At 42.0% G+C, this 17,374-nt stretch overlaps 1 protein-coding gene across 2 annotated transcripts in view; it reads right to left on the bottom strand.

The window, feature by feature from the left end:
- Positions 1-1,283: 1,283 nt before the first annotated feature.
- LOC119442773 (protein IWS1 homolog) overlaps positions 1,284-17,374 on the bottom strand; it is a 29,242-nt gene continuing 13,151 nt past the window's right edge. For both annotated transcript variants that reach the window (XM_037707791.2, XM_049662383.1), the window contains exons 8-13: positions 12,901-13,123; positions 11,702-11,852; positions 7,504-7,943; positions 5,161-5,229; positions 3,206-3,317; positions 1,284-1,497 (exon numbers count right to left, since the gene is read on the bottom strand). In XM_037707791.2, coding sequence (XP_037563719.1) covers positions 1,375-1,497; positions 3,206-3,317; positions 5,161-5,229; positions 7,504-7,943; positions 11,702-11,852; positions 12,901-13,123 — 1,118 coding nt within the window. In that variant the 3' untranslated portion in view covers positions 1,284-1,374. The remainder of the gene's footprint in view (positions 1,498-3,205; positions 3,318-5,160; positions 5,230-7,503; positions 7,944-11,701; positions 11,853-12,900; positions 13,124-17,374) is intronic.

Genomic DNA, 17,374 nt, shown 5'->3' with positions numbered 1-17,374 from the left:
GTACACACCGTCTGCTTTTCTCCACTGTCTGAATGCTAGCTGTGAAGTGATCTGACATATGTCACATGTCATGTGACTGATTTGTCCAAGATCATATCCATTGTGTGAATACAGCTTGACTACCTACACCATCATAACTAAGCTGAGCCAAACTGCACCTCTAATAGCACCTGTCTTTCACTATTATAGTGCTACTAGTTTATATTAGCCCCTCGCTCATGATTGGCCTATGTTAATACTGCAGAACCTCATTCATACGTTTTGGGGGGGAAATGCAAAAAGGTACTGACCGGGAAAACGTACAATCCGGTCACTAAAAGTTTGACAGACTCTACTGTAGTTGACATCTACGTAATGCAAGGCATTGCGCGAATCATTGCAGCATGAGATGTCAACGCACAAGCTGATGGGGCACCAAGCGGTGCAAGACGTGCATTCTCATCTTTGCGGCTTCGGCAAGGTTGCATTTCCGCTCCTCGTATTTGGCCTATGTCAGCAGCTCCTTCAAGCAAGACACTGGGGCAGAAAGTTTTGACATGCCCACTCTGTGCGAATCGTTGCTGCACGAGACAGCGAGCAGTCCGAGACGCACATTGTTGTTTTCCTATTGCATAGTGTTTCAAGACGACGGGAAACCAAAAAGAAATTGAGCTGGTGGGGGACATCAAAATTAAAAGTGTGCACTTCCAATGGCACTACACCCCACGCGCAGTGAAACAGATAGATGAAGATGCTTATCGCAATTGGGTTGGTGGCTATAACTTTGAATGTGGCGTGTGATGATCTGGGAGGAGATTTGCTGGTACCGGGATAGGAAAACAAGTGCACGCCGGTGTGTTCACACAAGGCAAGCAGGCGAGTATTGCAGGAAAGCTGCTGATGTGAATAGCTTCTGTTCTCAATCGCCTTATGCCTTTTCTTGTTTACATAGGATCTAGCAACCGAAAAACATACGATCACAGTTTGGCGATGTACTGAAGGTTGGGGCCAAAAGATCATGTTTTCTGGGAATGTATGAACTGGTATACAAGAAGTGTAACTGTACTGGTTCATTTTTGTGGTCTTGATTGCGAACGTTGGGGCCAGGAAATCATACGTAAATGGATCGTACCAATGAAGTTCTACTTATACATCAACATGAGCTTAAATGAGCATAGAACCAGTGAAACATGCCATAAGGTATCGCGACTAAATTTTTTGGGAACCAAATAAAGAAATTAGTATGCATAATGCCACCTTTAGTGACCCTTTAAGGAGGCAATGATGAGCAAACAGCATGAACATCCAAACTGTCACACGCATACTTTATTTCTTTACATTTGCGATTGTAATGTGGCACATCTTGTAGATCCTAAAAAAAAAAAACGAAGTCAATCACAAGGACATATGCCTTCCCTCTATGCTGATAGTGACAGCTCTCTGTGCTTTTGATTTCTTTTTCCTCTCCTGAATCATCCGCATGTGCTTGTCAAGCCTTGTCACTGTCTTCTTAGTGTTCTGCAAGCAATGAAGGAAACGCAAAAAAGAATGTCAAGTCCAGCTCAATCTTTCTGTGGTACACTGTTGGCCTGGCTGGTTCGCAAATGCCACGCAATCAATCATAAGCGCAGGAATTAGAGATAACTAGTTCCCCATCACGGCCATAAGTGGAAACAGGCTCAGCTTCTATAAGTGAAGTTTCTTGTTAATAAAATATCACAGAGACCATAATTTAAAAATGCAAAATATTATAAAGACTAATTTAAACACGCTTGGAGGAAATTGATTCTATGCATCTAGTTTTACATCCCAACTGAGCGTTACGGTTTTCTACTGCCATAAACCTATTCCAAACTGCATGCAATTATATGTTTGAAGTATGGGATTCTATGGAAACTGTCGAAATTCGGAGGCAAGTGTGTCCAGTCATAAGCAACTGGCAAAGAAACTATGGTGTCAATTATGTTATGGTGTCGATTATGTTCCAGCGGTTTTACAAACTTGCAAGGAATATGCTTTTAGCTTGTCATAATTACGAGTATCTAAACAACCAAAATGATATTCCAGTCACGAAACAATCACTCAATCAAATGTAAACTAATATAAGCCTACCTGCTGGTGAGCAACCACAGTCAGCTGAGCCATGACCAAGCACTTATGATAGACGGAGATCGAACTCAAAGATAAGGTCAAAGTAAGTGTACCGGTTCAACTCCAGTCTTCAGAGCACTTTTTATTTTCCTTTAACTCCATTCAGTCTAGTGATTGGTTGCACATGGTGCTGTATGTCATTAATTGCATCAACATAGGAATTTCGAATGTTACAGCACTCGAACATCCTTCTTAATTCCTGGGCATGAATATGACAACTTAGGCACACTAATGCATTTACATAACCTTTGAATTATGGGCAAAAGCTGTGAATTGGTGACCTTCATCCGCAAGATATCTAAAGTGCATAAGCTCACGCTAATGCTACTATCAGTGATGCATCGGCACATAAAATAGCATGTTTCTTGCTTCTAGAAAACGCGCACACACAAAAAAAGAAAAATAAGCTATTTTGTATCTCTTTTGCTGATTTATAGTAACTAGTATGAATTACAGTAAAAAAAAAAGGTAATTACATAGTTTTCTAAACAAAAAGAATCAATTTTCGTTTTATATATGCAAACAACAAAAAGATTGCCAGCACTTTGTTGTTTGGTCCAAAGGAAATATGGCGCACCACACTTCTCATTTGCATTCAGCTAAAGCTAAACAATATTGACGGGCAGTGTGTGAAGGGCATGATATACAAAGCAATTAATTGAATAAAAAAAAAAACATTTCATTAGGCAATCTGGTCTCCGCAAGAGAAAACAACTGACAGCGACAAGAGTGACAAGCAAAGTAGCTGTCGGTGAATTAGAACTGAAGCAGCTTTTGCTTGGCCGCTATTCATACACAGCATAGAAGTTTCACGATGGCCTGCATCTAGCACGGCAAACATTCGTGAACGAGCTGGAAGATTTGAGTTGGAATACGCGCTCATGTATGGGCAATAGCGCACAGCTTCGAGAACATACAAGTTGCATCAATGCAGTGCAGGTAATCTAAGAACTCGCCCTTCGATAAGTTAAACAATAAGACGATGCTGTTGATGGCAATAAATAAAGAAAGAAAGTAAAGCAAAGATATCACTGTAATACGTCATCAAGCTTTTGCATGGTCACAGATTACACACCTTGACAAACTCGGTGTCACAGTTCCACTTTGGCCGGACCACGTAGTCTTTGGTAGATGGCATTGGCACCCGTGCTCTTGCCACCCAGCCCTTCTCCCCTGGCCTCAGGGATCTGGGCATTGACACGTCGTTTCAGAACACACGGCACACAAATCAGGCACAGGTACTAAATATATCGCGTTATCAGTGTCACCACAACAACCTGCTATAAGAGAAATCTCTAGTCTTCATTTTAAATCACTGACTTTAAAATTGGGTTCTGCACGCACTTTCAGACCCCTATAGACATGTCTAGTATCCTGAAGGCCATATCTCTCGAAGAAATACTGAGTTTTCTTTCTTTCATTGTATAAATGTAACCAGAAAAGGTGGCTTAAATGATAATAAATAAAACCCTTTTCTTTCTGTCATTGCTGGGCATGAAGGGCAGATGGTGCACCATGCTAACACCATAACACCATGCTAACAATAACAGTCAACTTTCGTTAATTCGACCCCAAAAAGACTGACGAAATTGGTCTAATTCTACGGCGGGTCAAATTAATCAAGATGCAGAAAAAACCACCAAACACATCAGTGATTTATTTGGCAGTATTTGCCCTTTTCTAACATGCCCCTGAATCAAAGGCATGCCCAGTTTCTACGTGTCCGAAGTAGTAAACTAAGGTAGAGATGACATTAAAGCTCCTAAACAATATAGAAATCTAACAAGCACCCAATTTTATGGCAAAAAGAAATGGGCAGGGGTCTAATATATGTTGGGATTACCATAATGGTCAGGCACAAGTAGAAAACTAAGGTAGAGATGACATTAAAGCTTCTAAACAATATAGAAATCTAACAAGCACCCAATTTTATGGCAACGAGAAATGGGCAAGGGTCTAATATACGTTGGGATCACCATAGGGGTCAAGCGCATGCGTGCTGATGGTCAAGTTCCAATTATCTGGCAAAGCCAAATTTTAATATCAAAATAACTAAAGTTTCAGTTCATAGAAATGCATGGGCACCAGCTGGAATCGCTATAATAGGAGTCGAGCGAATGGAAGTCAATTGTACATATATTCATATGATATAGCATTTACAGTACATTATTGGCTTCACGCGGTTGTGACTAATGAAACATTTAGCCCTTTGGTTCCCCTTATTCACACAGTACATAAAATGCTTTTTCCAGAATTGTATAAGAATTCTGTGTCACGGCATACATTACTGCAATGCTAATGTCTTCAACTGGTTGACTCCATCCTCCGACTCTTAAGTCGGGCAGATCCAATGTTCCTCGAACTCAGAGACAGAGGGAAAGCACACAAGCAGAACGTGTGACTCGCTCTCCGAGGTAGAAATGACGGAAGTAAAATCGTGTTTAAAGAAAGTCCAATTTTGCCTAGCCAAAGCTGCCAACTCTGCTAGGAAAAACAGCAAGGCGCCGTTGGGACAAGCGTTTATTGAGATGCCAGCATGAAGTGGCCTAGGCTACGATGGACTGTCGCAAACAACGGCGATGCTGTGTTGTGATCACAAAATTGGAAATGCTTTCAATCTCGACGACTGCTCCAACTGAAGACCAGTTGAAGATGCCATAATTTAAGTGGCGCCATCAAGCTCTGTTAGATTACTGTTCAATGTTCACGAACGCACATTCAATTTAAAACAATAAATGGTTACAATAGCTATCTAACCATTCTCACAACAGCCAGCTGGATCAATTATTACGCTTGGCAGAGCATGGGGGTTCTTGGGTACATGTATAGTTGAGATTCATTGACTTAAACAATTACAATGTTCTAAGAATCAAAATATTGCAAAACGTTTAAAATTTGAATAAATATCAAAACGTCTTCTGAGACAAGAAAAATTTTTCCAAATGGAAACAATTGTCATCATAAAACTACACCTACATGCATGTTCACAAAACTGCACTACTCTACTCTTTCAATATGGCAGTTACTCACTTGTCCTCTCCAGTCAAAGCCCTGTCAATGTCCTTTTTACTTGGCGGCTCCTCCTCGGTTGACTCCATCCTGGTTACAAGAGCACAATAGGCATTAGGAAAACCTTCCAAGGTTAAGTTTTGGTCTTTTGCTTCCTCCAAGTCAAATATTTCTCATACAGCATTATGATTCCTACAAGAATAACTGGCCCAGAAAGGGCGGCTATATGTAAGCAGTGGCTCCCACTACAGGGATGACCACATTTCGAATACAATGTGATAATGTCATATCCGTGCATAGGTCGGCATACTCACTCATGAGTACACTCACTCATACAAGTGCCACACTCATTTCAAAGGCGACATAGATACTCAGCGAGTGACGAAGGATGTGAGTGGACATGAGTATGAATGAGTGTCGGTGAATTTCACTGGACCTAAGTATGAACAGGAGTAAGTGGTGGTTATTGTGAGGACACTCGAACGAAACTGGATATAACGAAGTAAATTAAATTCCCCTTGAAATTCCCATAGAGATTGTGGGGGGCACACGCCGCCACCTTCTCCCGCGGACGCTCACTGTCGCTTGCGCACGTGGCGAACGCAGCGCGAGCCAGGTGGACACCTTCTCCCGCGTATGCGCGTCGTCACAAGCGCGCGCAGCGCGTGCAGCGGGAGCCGGGCGGACACGAGAGAGAGGCTTTTGCCCTCTCCCGGTTCTCGCTCGCCTCTCGCGATGCACGCACCCGCGCGGGAAGAGGGAAAGTATCCGACGGCCGAGGAGGACATTCCCCTCGCGAAAAGGTAAAAAGGTATAAAAGAGCGCGACAGAGAGACCCCCGGGGCTCTCTGACCTCGCTACACCTACCTGCCCATACGGATTTACCCGCTGCAACCCGTGAGTGACCTCGCTTGCGTGACTACCACAGGCGACGAGGCAAGCCTATTTTATTACTTATTATACAGAGCGGACTTCCCTCTGCAAGTGTGTTTTATTGCCCACAGCAATAAACATTGTTGAGTTGACTTGCTTGTTGCCTTATTCGCCCGGACCCTACGTAGCTGCGATTATACGTGCTACGGGTTGGGGAAGACCCCCACAAGATCCATGTATTTAAAACCTCACTTGAACCAGGTTTTAAAGGCACAGTTGCGCATGGCCTCCAATATCTCCCTGGCACAATCTCAGGGGGTGACACGCAAGTCTACGCGAGTCGCACCATGCAGCGCGGTTATGCGCAGCGGGGCAAAAGATTAGTGCATTAACTTCTTTCTCTACGGCGCGCCACACAAGCAGCCACAGCTGGGCCTGGCCTCAGAGACCTCCCCGGCACAATCTTGTGGTTCACACACAGACAGTGCATTTGCTTCTCCCTGTCCCTGTGATGCGCCACACGGGCTGGAAGCTAGGCGTGGCCTCCAAGATCGCATTGGCATCGGTGCAATCTCTACGGCCACGAGCCGGCCAAGCCAAGCCGGCGCGGCGAAGTTCGCTTGCCTCCTTAATCACACAGCAGAGCACTGTGTTATGTGCCACGTGCTGCTCAACCGTGACAAGTCAAGTGGAAAGCAGACGCAAAAGACCACAATGGAATAGAAGGCAGCTCTCTAAAGGCTGTCGCGCCAGGTGCTGAAGGCCACGAGCCGGCCAAGCCGAGCCAGCCAAGCCAAAGCCGGCACGGCGAAGCTCGCTTGCATCCTCAATCACACAGCAGAGTGCTGTGTTGTGTGCCATGTGCTGCTCAACCGTGACAAGTGGAAAGCGGACGCAAAAGACCACAATGGAATAGAAGAGCAGCTCTCTAAAGGCTGTCGCGCCAGGTGCTAAGCCGCGTGTGCACACACCGAAGATTCTTTTGTTTTATTCAAATTTGATCGCATGCGTAGCCATGTAACGGTTCTGCAGGCCGCAAAGCCATCTTCTTAGTACCATGTTTACAATTGTGCACCCCATTGGCCATATATTGCAGTAAATGGCAATAATGGATATATCGGAAGTAATTTCGACTTCCCCTTCAACTATGTTATAACGAGGTTCGAATGTATAAACGAAAGACAGTAATGGTCAATTTGAGTGAATGTATCAACACGAGTCACTGTCGGTGGATGTCAGTGGACATGAATAAGCAAGTGAATGCCAATGAATGAGAGCGGACGAGAGTATGAGTGCAGGTGGGTGTCAGTAAGTGTGAACGGAAGCACAAGTGAGTGTTAGTGAACATGAGTAGGAACACGAGCGAGTATCGACAAATGCGAGTGTCCATGGGTGTGAGTGAGTACATAGCCTGCAAAAATATTGGCGAGTAAGTATACTCCTAGTCTGCTGACATATGTATCCATTATTTTGCCGATTTGCCATGTACACCTGATCTTGCGTTTCTGGGGCATGCGCTCGAAGTCCTTCTGTTCGCGTTCCTCCTTGGAGATGGATGAGTAGTTGGTGTTGAGGTTGAAAATGGGCCGGGCCCACTCATTGATGAGCCTGCCTGCTCTCTCGCGGTTCTCCTTGCTCTCCTTGGGGTGTTTGTAGAGGTACATGACTGCACGGCCAATGCCACTTGACTTGAGGAACCCCTGGTCCAGAGGCGGGAACTCTCCAAGAAGGCGCAGCATGTGTTCGCGGATCTGAAGGTGGGGCAGGCTCTTGTCAGGGAGTGGGGCCAGCCACTCGGCCATGACGTGCAGAACACCCTGGTCCAAGAAGGCACCTTTCAGGTCCAGCTTCTTCAGCTGGGGCACCACCACCGGCAGCAGCTTCAGCTTTTTGGTCGCTGCACGCTTAGCCTGGTTCAGCTCCTTGTCTTCCTGCATGCCAAGACACCGCAGGCAGACAAGGTTATTTATTTATTTATTTACTTACTTATTTCAAGAACCTGCAGTGCCGTGAAAGCATTACTGCAGGGGGGATATTACGGCATATTAAATAAAAATCCATGCGCTTACAGAATCGCATAGTTAAGTTACAAATAGCATAGTACAAGTTGTATAGTTATGAGAAGAGAAAAAAAAAAGAGTATAAAAATACACTCATTAAACAATAGCATTTAGCAAAAAACAAAGCTCCACATCGAACTGGCAACCTTCAATATTATGTGGAAGCTTATTCCATTGTGAAATGGTGTAGGGAAAAAAATAAAGACTTAGAACATTGTGCAGAAACTAGTTGATTATGATTGTCAATGGAACCAAATAGCCCAAACAAATGAACAAATGAGCTAACAAACGAATGCTTTCCTTGTCGAGTCTGACCATCGAGAGGCTTTCGGTAGAGCCAATGAAAAGCTCGGAAAATTGTCCATATGTTATTTCCTGGCATCAACGTCCAAAGTGGCCGTCGAGCCATAGGAGTGTCAGTTCAATCTGTTGGCCAACATCTGGTGAAAAGTTAAGATGAGGAAACAAATTCTGAGTGCCCGGGTCTGCCTGTCTGAACATGCGCATTTGCGAGGCTGCTGCAAGGCACAACTGCGAGCATTCTACTGTAGTTCCTGCCAAATTCAAATGCTCAAAGCTTCATCGCCTGTTCTCGTCGATAAAATATTTGGTTACATTCATATCACATCTAATCTAAGTTGTTCTTTGCATATTGGGAAGATAATTAACAATGCTAATTGCATGTTAGGTTACTTATGCCGTAACTTTTCAGCAGCTCCTTCATCTTTAAAGCTCTTGTTATATAAAACACTCATTTGATCTCAATTAGAATAAGCCCCCGCAGTCTGGGATCCAAGCACTAACAATTTGGTTGCGTCGCTAGAAATGGCACAGGATGCTCTACTCGCTTCATCTGTTCCTGTTATAACCGCACTGCCAGCATAACTTCTATGAAATCGGATATCTCTCCTCCATCGTTAGCATCCCGCCGAAAAAATTTTCGCTTGAACTTTTTACATAGGCTTTACTATCACCCTGACCCTCCATCATGAATTCATTCTTCAGCCACATTATATATCTGATCATGTTGACCATCGCTTTAAGGTTGGTATCGAGCCATGTCATACCTAAAACCTTTCTTTACTCTTTTTTACCTCGAACTTCACAAGATGGAATCACCTTCCTTCTGACATTGCTTCCATTTATAATAACACCCGATTAAATCTGCCTTAGCTAACATTGTGTAATTAGAAGTTACCAAGTCCTTATGATGCTTTGTAATATTATTGTGCACTATGTTTATGTTTATTGTCTACCCACTCCCCTCTGTAATGCTTCGGCCCTGAGGGTAGATAAATAAATAAACTTGTAAGTGGTTATTGAAAAAAATAATTAAATTACAGTGAGTGTTCTTAATAAATAAAGTAATTGATCAATTACAAGACTACCAGTAAATGTAGTTGATTACAAGTTATTAATGACATGTAATTCGTTATGTGCAAGTATGCACAAATTTATTATGAAGTAATGATCCACGATTATTACGTGTGCCATTAAAGCCAGACACTAAGCCCACAGGAGCATCAGCCAGATGAATATCCAAGGCTTTGTCATAAGCTATGGTCATGCCATAAAGAATGGGGACACATCAGGGAAAATCTTCAACCCAGCCAACACTGACAGGTAAAGCTCTCGGTATTTAACACCTCCCCCATACCTCAATGCAACATGGCTTAATGAAATCAATCCACACTGTTTAATTTAACCATGCTTCTACATTAGAGCCATTTGTGGATTGGATTTATAAAACAATTTTTTTGTGTGTGTGCTGGAGCAATCTTGTTTCCCTGAGGGAAGCTTTTGCACCGATTCCACTTACAGTAAACCTTTAAACACGGAAAGCATACGTAGCCTCAGTAACAAGTCATCTAGAACATATTTATGCAGACACATTCTAAATACAACTGCTGGCCCCAAAAGAATGTATGAGCCATGCCAGCATGGTACTGAAAATACACAGACACATGGATACACACATTGTGTGTCCACAGCCTTTGAAGACAACTAGGCTAAATCTAACATGCTTCTTCAAGTGACCCTAATATAGCTAAACCTCAATAAAATGAAATCAGTAAAATCGGCAAGTTGCTTCGTTATATCGAAATCTTGTTATATTGAAATTCAATCTTTTATACAAATAAGTACAGTAGCCGATGAATTTTTCTTACGCATAAGGGGCAGCAAAATTTTCCAAATTATAGGGCAATCAGAAAAAGCAAATTAAACGAGAAAAAAATTCATTCTGTTGAATTTGTGAATCGGCAATTAAAGATATGGTTTCATGCCGTGTCGACAATATCTTCACATAGCAGTACGAAGCGAAGCCAGCTACACTTTTGTGTCCACTCTGCCCCCGTGGCTGATAGTGTAGCCCGCTGTGAGACAACGCTATCATGAAAAGTGCTGGCAGCAGGAAGCGAATGCTTCGTCTGCCTCTCGCTTCAACATGTCTCCAATACTCACGATTACACAACCTTCAGTACTAAACGCACTGGAAGACAGCGCACATGATATCACACCAACTCTTGGCATATGCGGCAGATAACTTCTAAAACAGGGCACGAGGGTTGTGTATGCGCTCAGCCGCGCTGACGGTCATGCACAGCCACGGCCATGATAGAAAACAGAACTAGAGAAAAGGAGACGTGCACCAACCTGCCCCCCCCCTCGCGCACGCTCGATTAAGTTACCCCGAGCTTGCTCCACTGCCCTTTGTCCCCCACTAGCCACTATCCCTCTCGGCTCACCATCGCGCGCATTCACTCGCACCCAGAGCATATAGTGCAAGGAGCGCAAGGATCTTATCACACTTAGATTTTATACGGAACATGAAGCTGCTCCACTCCTGCGGTCGCTCTTGGTCGTGCAGCGGCCCGTGATTTAAGAGGTTCATTCGCAAGCAGCCGCTTGTAATTCAACCATTTGACTATCTGCATCCGCGGAAGTTTCTATTTATTGTCTCGGTATTTCTTCACGGCAGCAGTGAAATTTCTTTATATTGAAATTGTGTATAAACACACTTCGTTATATCAAGATTTATTTGAATACATGGTGTTCTATGGACAAGAAGTAAAATACTTCTTTATATCAACAATTTCATAATGCTGAAGTTCATTATATCAAGGTGGTACAAGTGATATACATGTGGTACAACACATTCATATGCACAGGTTCTGTTACAGTCCTAACGGGTTTACTTTGAAAATGACGTAATGACGTAATGACATCTAGTCTACCAAAAAGTAGTCTGACAGTAAACAAATATTACTGGGACATTCAAGGCTTGACAAAGCCTTTTCTTGTCTTTAACATAATTCAGTGACTGCATAGCAGAAGCTGAGAGACAAACATACTGGTTTCAAGCTTTCTAGCTTCTGCGAACAAAATGAAGTCCCTAAACAACCTCATCAATTGTCTCTAAATTAGTACCGCTTCCTCAGTTATGAACAAATCTGAGAAATGTTAATTGATAGGCATAATGACAGTAGTAGCATATTATATACTCTAATCAACTTCCTGCCTAATTAACCAACCAAGATATTGAAACACTGGCAGATGTTACAAAGCCAGTAAGAATTGTGTTTTGCAGTCCCATTACTATGCGACAAGAATAGATGGCACACACTAACCTCTGCTGCAGCCTTCATTTCTTTAATTATTTCAACTATGATGTCATCAGTGTCACTAATGATGTCAACATCTTTCCGTTTTCTCCGCTTGGAGTTTTCTTCTTTCTTCTTGGCCATCATAATATCGAAGTCTGACATGAAATCGGAATTTCTGAAATAACAAAAAGGCAACAACACAAACAGTCACAAGATGTATTTTAGACTGGCTAAGACAGGTGCACATAAGATAGACAAAATATACAGTCAACCCTCGACATGTAAAGTCCCATCCCACACAAAAATACCTTTGCTATAACCCATATCGATACAAGCATACATTCATTACATGCTAATATCCAGGAAAAAAGACAGATTTGTTTTTTTTATATCAGATAATTCATTATATTCGTGTTTGCTGTATTAAGTATGGCTGTATATAGATGTATAATTCGAGACTAATGAAATGACACAGCCAATCTATTACACAGTGTAATCACAGCTCCAGCAATTCCCTCAATATTTCGGTGGTTTCATGCACCTTTGTCACCACCGACCATCAGAAAAAAGATAACAGATGACCAAAGACCAGCAATGTGCCAGAATTTGTCACATGTAACTGTAAACAATTGAGGAAAAAGAACAAAAGAAGCAACCACGTGTTTGTAAATTATGTACCGAAGCATCATTTTACACAGTATGCCTTCCAGTGTTGAAGTATGCAGCAATTATTTAGGATCCCTCAACCAACACCTATCATCAACAAATCAGTGTACAAAGAAAAGCAGTGCCTCGCAACTTTTTTTTTTTTTTTTTATGAATTGCTATAAGCACAGGGCCGTTAGAAACTCACTGCACAAAGTGGATTACCCTAAATTAGCAACAGTAGAAGCTTTCTGTCTGCTATAATTTTCAGTCCATCAAAGGCTGCTGTAACATACAAAGAAGATAATATTTTATTAAGATAATGTCTTCATATTGATGAGGCAACTGTGTTATTCCTTCTAAGAAACATTACCCAATGCAATGTTCCTGCTGATGATGTAAAGATTCATGATTTCCTTGAATATTTTTTTAACATGCCGACGATGACTTTTTCAGCATATTATTCCCTGCAGTGCTATTTAACTGGAATCAATAAACCTCTACAAACACTCAGATACACAGTAAATACACATGCCAGAGCTAGAAGACTGAAGAATGGGAACAGAAGTACTACGCACCGAGACCGACGGCTGTCAGGCTCAAGTTCATCATCAGAGCTAGACACATCTGGCACAGCTTGGCTAACTGCAACCGGCGCTGGCTGCTCACTTTCGTCTGCCTCGTGGTCCTCTGGCTCAACTGACACCTCCATGTCTTTCTCCTCCTCATCCTCATCAGAGTCAGCCACCTTCTCTTCCTGCTTGTCTTCATGGTCATCCTCCTCTTCGCTGTCAGACAGCACTGCACTCCAAAAGAAACATGGAAAGGTTTTTTTTTTTTTTTAAGGCGCTGCCTGGTGGTTCCTTGTATCCAAATGTCAGCGCTCAAGAGGAAACATTAAGCTACAGGACAACCGCTCCCATTCAAATACAAGTGAAACCCAGAAATAACTGCTGAACCGACGTTGATGGAATTTGTTGCATTTAAAGAGCCCATAAACCTCTCCGAGATAAAAAATTTGATGCTATAGTGGCAGCAGTGTACCAGTCCACAATGAGCAAACAGCCACAAGAACTTTTTTTGATGGTGCCGTGATAGCATTTGATGAGCGACTATGAGGCTGCTGCAGTTTCTCACTCACGTTCACTACCATCTCCACAGGTGCTCTCCAATCCTTGCCACGTCCTTCTCATAAACTTTGTGCGGTGCCGCAAAGCTACGGCTCACGTTGGTTAACAAGTACTATTTCACTTTCCGAATGTTCACTTGCAGTCTCGTGGTTTGCCAGGAGTGCAAATGGAACACCGTCTACTCGATGACATATTAGGCGAAGCAAACGTGCCAGAAGAAGCGGATCCTCCATTGTCGCCTCTGACCACCGTTTGCGCAATGCCGACAACTAAATGAAAGCTTCACAAAAGGATCAGTGGAGCACAATGAGGGAGAGCCCCAATTTCTGAAAACACACAGCTGGATCTTGTCACGTCGATGCTCTTGTCCTGCTGGCATCATGACATGTGAAGGACAGAGCGGAAATGTCGAAGAGGAACACAGGATTGTCGTTTTAATTTGTGACAATGCGTAGCACCGCCATGTATGCCAAAGATGATCGCCTTGCTTTCCGTACGCAATATATATCTTTGAAATGTGCTCAATATACCATAGGTGGTTTGGGGCCCTTTAGGAGAGAAATCTAAATCCTACTGACAGCTGGAAGCGTAATCTTGATTTAGAGCTTAAAATTTCTAACAGACATTGCCAAAAATTGTTAAGATAAAAATAGGTAATTCTGCATTAAAAATAGTTATTACAAATATGTAAACTGTATCTGCTACATCACCTAAAGTGGCCAAATATGATGCATTAGTGTACATCCTACCTTAAATCATTAGACTGTTTACACGAGTTCCAAAAAGGTTTTACGCGCAAATTACTGGTATAATGCAGAGCAGATATCAATTTTGTCCCATTAAATGTACTAAGATTGAGTTCATAGAATTATGGGTGTTATGCTTTATTTTTTCGAAATTTTCAGATTCTTGGCAATTTATGTAAGAGTAAGCTTTAAATAAAAAATTTGCCGTCAAAGTTAATATATCTTAGCCTTTTTCTATTATTTATTTATTTATTTATTTATTTATTTATTTATTTATTTATTTATTTCAAATACTCTCAAGGCCAGATGACGTTACAGAGAGGAATGGGAGAGAAAAAAAATACATATACAATCTGTTCAAGAAAAAGCACTGTAAACAGCAGATTTGAATTTGTCAGAATCTGGGATAAGAGCCATGGTGGCAGGAAGGCAATTCCAGTTGGAGCTTGTCCTTGGAATGAAAGAATGTCTAAACATATTTGTACGGGAGGCAGGAACATTTACTTTATACTTGTGATCTAACCTGGATGAAGCGTAGAGTGGTGGAGAAAAGATAGCTTCTTTCAAAACAGTGTTATAATGGTAAACTTTATGGAAAGGCAAAGACGGGAATACTTACGACATACTGAAAGATCTGGAAGGTTTAAACTTATTATCAACATGACGCCGGCATGATGTGAATAATTAGAAAGAATGAAACAAGCGGCTCTATTCTGAATATTTTGTGTTAATAACAGTGAGCTGACGGGTCCCAAATAGCAGACGTGTATTCCAGTTTCAGTCTAACAAGTGTGCTATAAAAATACAGTTTAACTCTTTTCCTACCATAGGGAAAATAGGTGTTTTTTGTAGGTTACGTCAGATTTTCTTTTCTGAAGGAACTACTGCACTAAATATTTTATGTAATACATAACCAAAAAGCAGAATGAATGCACTTTTCACGCATAAAAGTTTTGTTTACGAGATGTATGTCATAAAAAAGATATAAACTGCCAAATTCAAGATTGTGGGATAAAATTGAACAAAGTTTGTATCTACTAAGAAAAAAACGTAACGAAAATTATGAGACATAGAAAATGTATTGCCGTCTAATAGGCACTATCTCAAAAAAAATAAAAAATTTTTTGTCATTGAACAGGTATTCCGCTACAAAGATTTCACTGCAAGCACTTCAGTTGGGTGAGCCGAGCTGCGGCCGCCGATGTTCCGAGCTAGTTTGAATCGTCGTCGCTTTCAGACTCAAAGTCCGAAGAAAAGTCAGCATGCTCTGACTCGCTGCTGCTCGATGCATCGATAAGATCAGCCGCAGAGGCAGCAGAATCGCATTATCTGCTATCGCCCGAAGCACACACGCTGCTTCCGGAGCCAGACATTTTTGTGTTCTGCTTCGACGATCGGGAAACTTCTGAGCTCGTTCAAAAATCACCGCCTCGCGTGAAAAAAGCAAACTGCTTAGAAAACTAAATATAGTTCTCCTTCACATCCGATAGCGCAGTGTGTCCGTGAGCGGCGCGGAAGGTCGCGAAAGTGGCATTTCATACCATCGATAGTGGGCTAACGATGCCCAATGGGCGCGGTATGGAAAGAGTTAAGAGAAGATGGTGCAGAGTGAAAATTCCGATGCAGATAGCCAAGTGTGCGATTGGAGTTGTTAACCCCAAATTCATAACTGGATCTTAACTGGAAGCGTATGCTTGACTTGATCTAAATGACGCCTGTCGTGAACACGCCGAAGGAACGCAATGAGTGTCCTGGGCAAGGTAATGCCAGGCGTCAGTTATATCAAGTGAAGCATGCGCTTCAAGTTAAGATGCATTTCTGAATACGGGGGTTAGAAATGTAGTCCACGTGGACGCACCATGATAGATTGGTAGCAATTTGAACTCCAAGGTACTTGTAGCAAGTGACGGGTGACAAGGGATAGCCGTTAAGGATATAGTTGCACGCAAGAATGGTGTTAAAACAACGAGTCACATATATGACTTTACATTTTTTGGTCTTTACTGTCATGCACCATTTAGAAACACCACTGTGACACATTATTAAGGTTGTGTTGAAGTACGCGAATGTCAGACGAGTCAGTAACTTTATGATAGAGAATACAGTCACCAGAAAACATTTTAATCGAAGAAAAGCTGAGGCAGTTAGGAAGGTCGTCAATATAGGTTAGAAACAGGAGTGGTCCAAGAACTGAACCTTGGGGAACGCTTGAAGTTACAGGGGTAGGACTTGAAGAGAAGTTATTTGCAAATACATACTGGGTCCTATTAGAAAGGAAACTCTTAATCCAGTAGAATACTTCTTCATTAATGTTAAGTTCAGCTATTTTTAAGAGGAGTAAGTCGTGTGAGACAGTATCAAAGGCTTAGTGAAGTCTAAAAATATACAGTCACTATCAATTCCAAGATCAGCATTTGTAAACAGTTCATTAGTAAAAGCTAAAAGTTGTTTCACAAGAGAAATGTTTTCGAAATCCATGCTGAGCAGTGTTAAAAATGAATTAGTTTCTAGGAACTCTGCTAAGTTGGAATACTATATGATGTGTTCTACTAACTTGCATGGTATGCTTGTTAATGAGATGGGCTGGTAATTATTAGGAGAGTGTGTGTTACCTGATTTGTGGACTGGAACCTCCAAAGCAATACATCTTGTAACATACAGGTCAGTGCATGCAGAGTGAAACAATTCCTCTATTCCCTTTTACACTTAGATAGCAGCTAATGCTTTTATGATAGAAAAGTTACGCTTAACAAAAGCTGATTTGACGTAAATAATGAATGATTTGCTAAATTCGCAGCCCCCATGAATACCATGAAAGAATGAAAGTCAACAGCTACTGGCCTCTGCCTAAAGCTTAAGAGCCAAGAAGCTTTGTGTTCTAATACCCCGCAATATCACAACGTGATCTTTGGTTTCAGGTACCAAGTGCCATAAGTATGCAACAACGAGCTGCATCAATTTTATGCACCAGGACAATACTGCTGAGTAATCCATATTTTACTGATATTGAACACCAGACACTTAGATGGATAAACATTTTACAGACTTCTACGCAGATGCAGTAGACTTCTTTTAATTAGACTCCAGTTAATTCGATCCAGGCCAAAGTTCCTGGCCGGCATCCATGCATTTCTATGGGCCCAAACGTTCATTATTTCGATCCTAAAATTAGCCTT

The sequence above is a fragment of the Dermacentor silvarum genome, chromosome 2, assembly GCF_013339745.2.
Source record: "Dermacentor silvarum isolate Dsil-2018 chromosome 2, BIME_Dsil_1.4, whole genome shotgun sequence".
In the NCBI taxonomy this organism is placed as follows: domain Eukaryota; kingdom Metazoa; phylum Arthropoda; class Arachnida; order Ixodida; family Ixodidae; genus Dermacentor; species Dermacentor silvarum.
The sequence above is the reverse complement of the archived record's forward strand: the minus strand, read 5'-3'. Positions and strand labels throughout refer to the sequence as shown.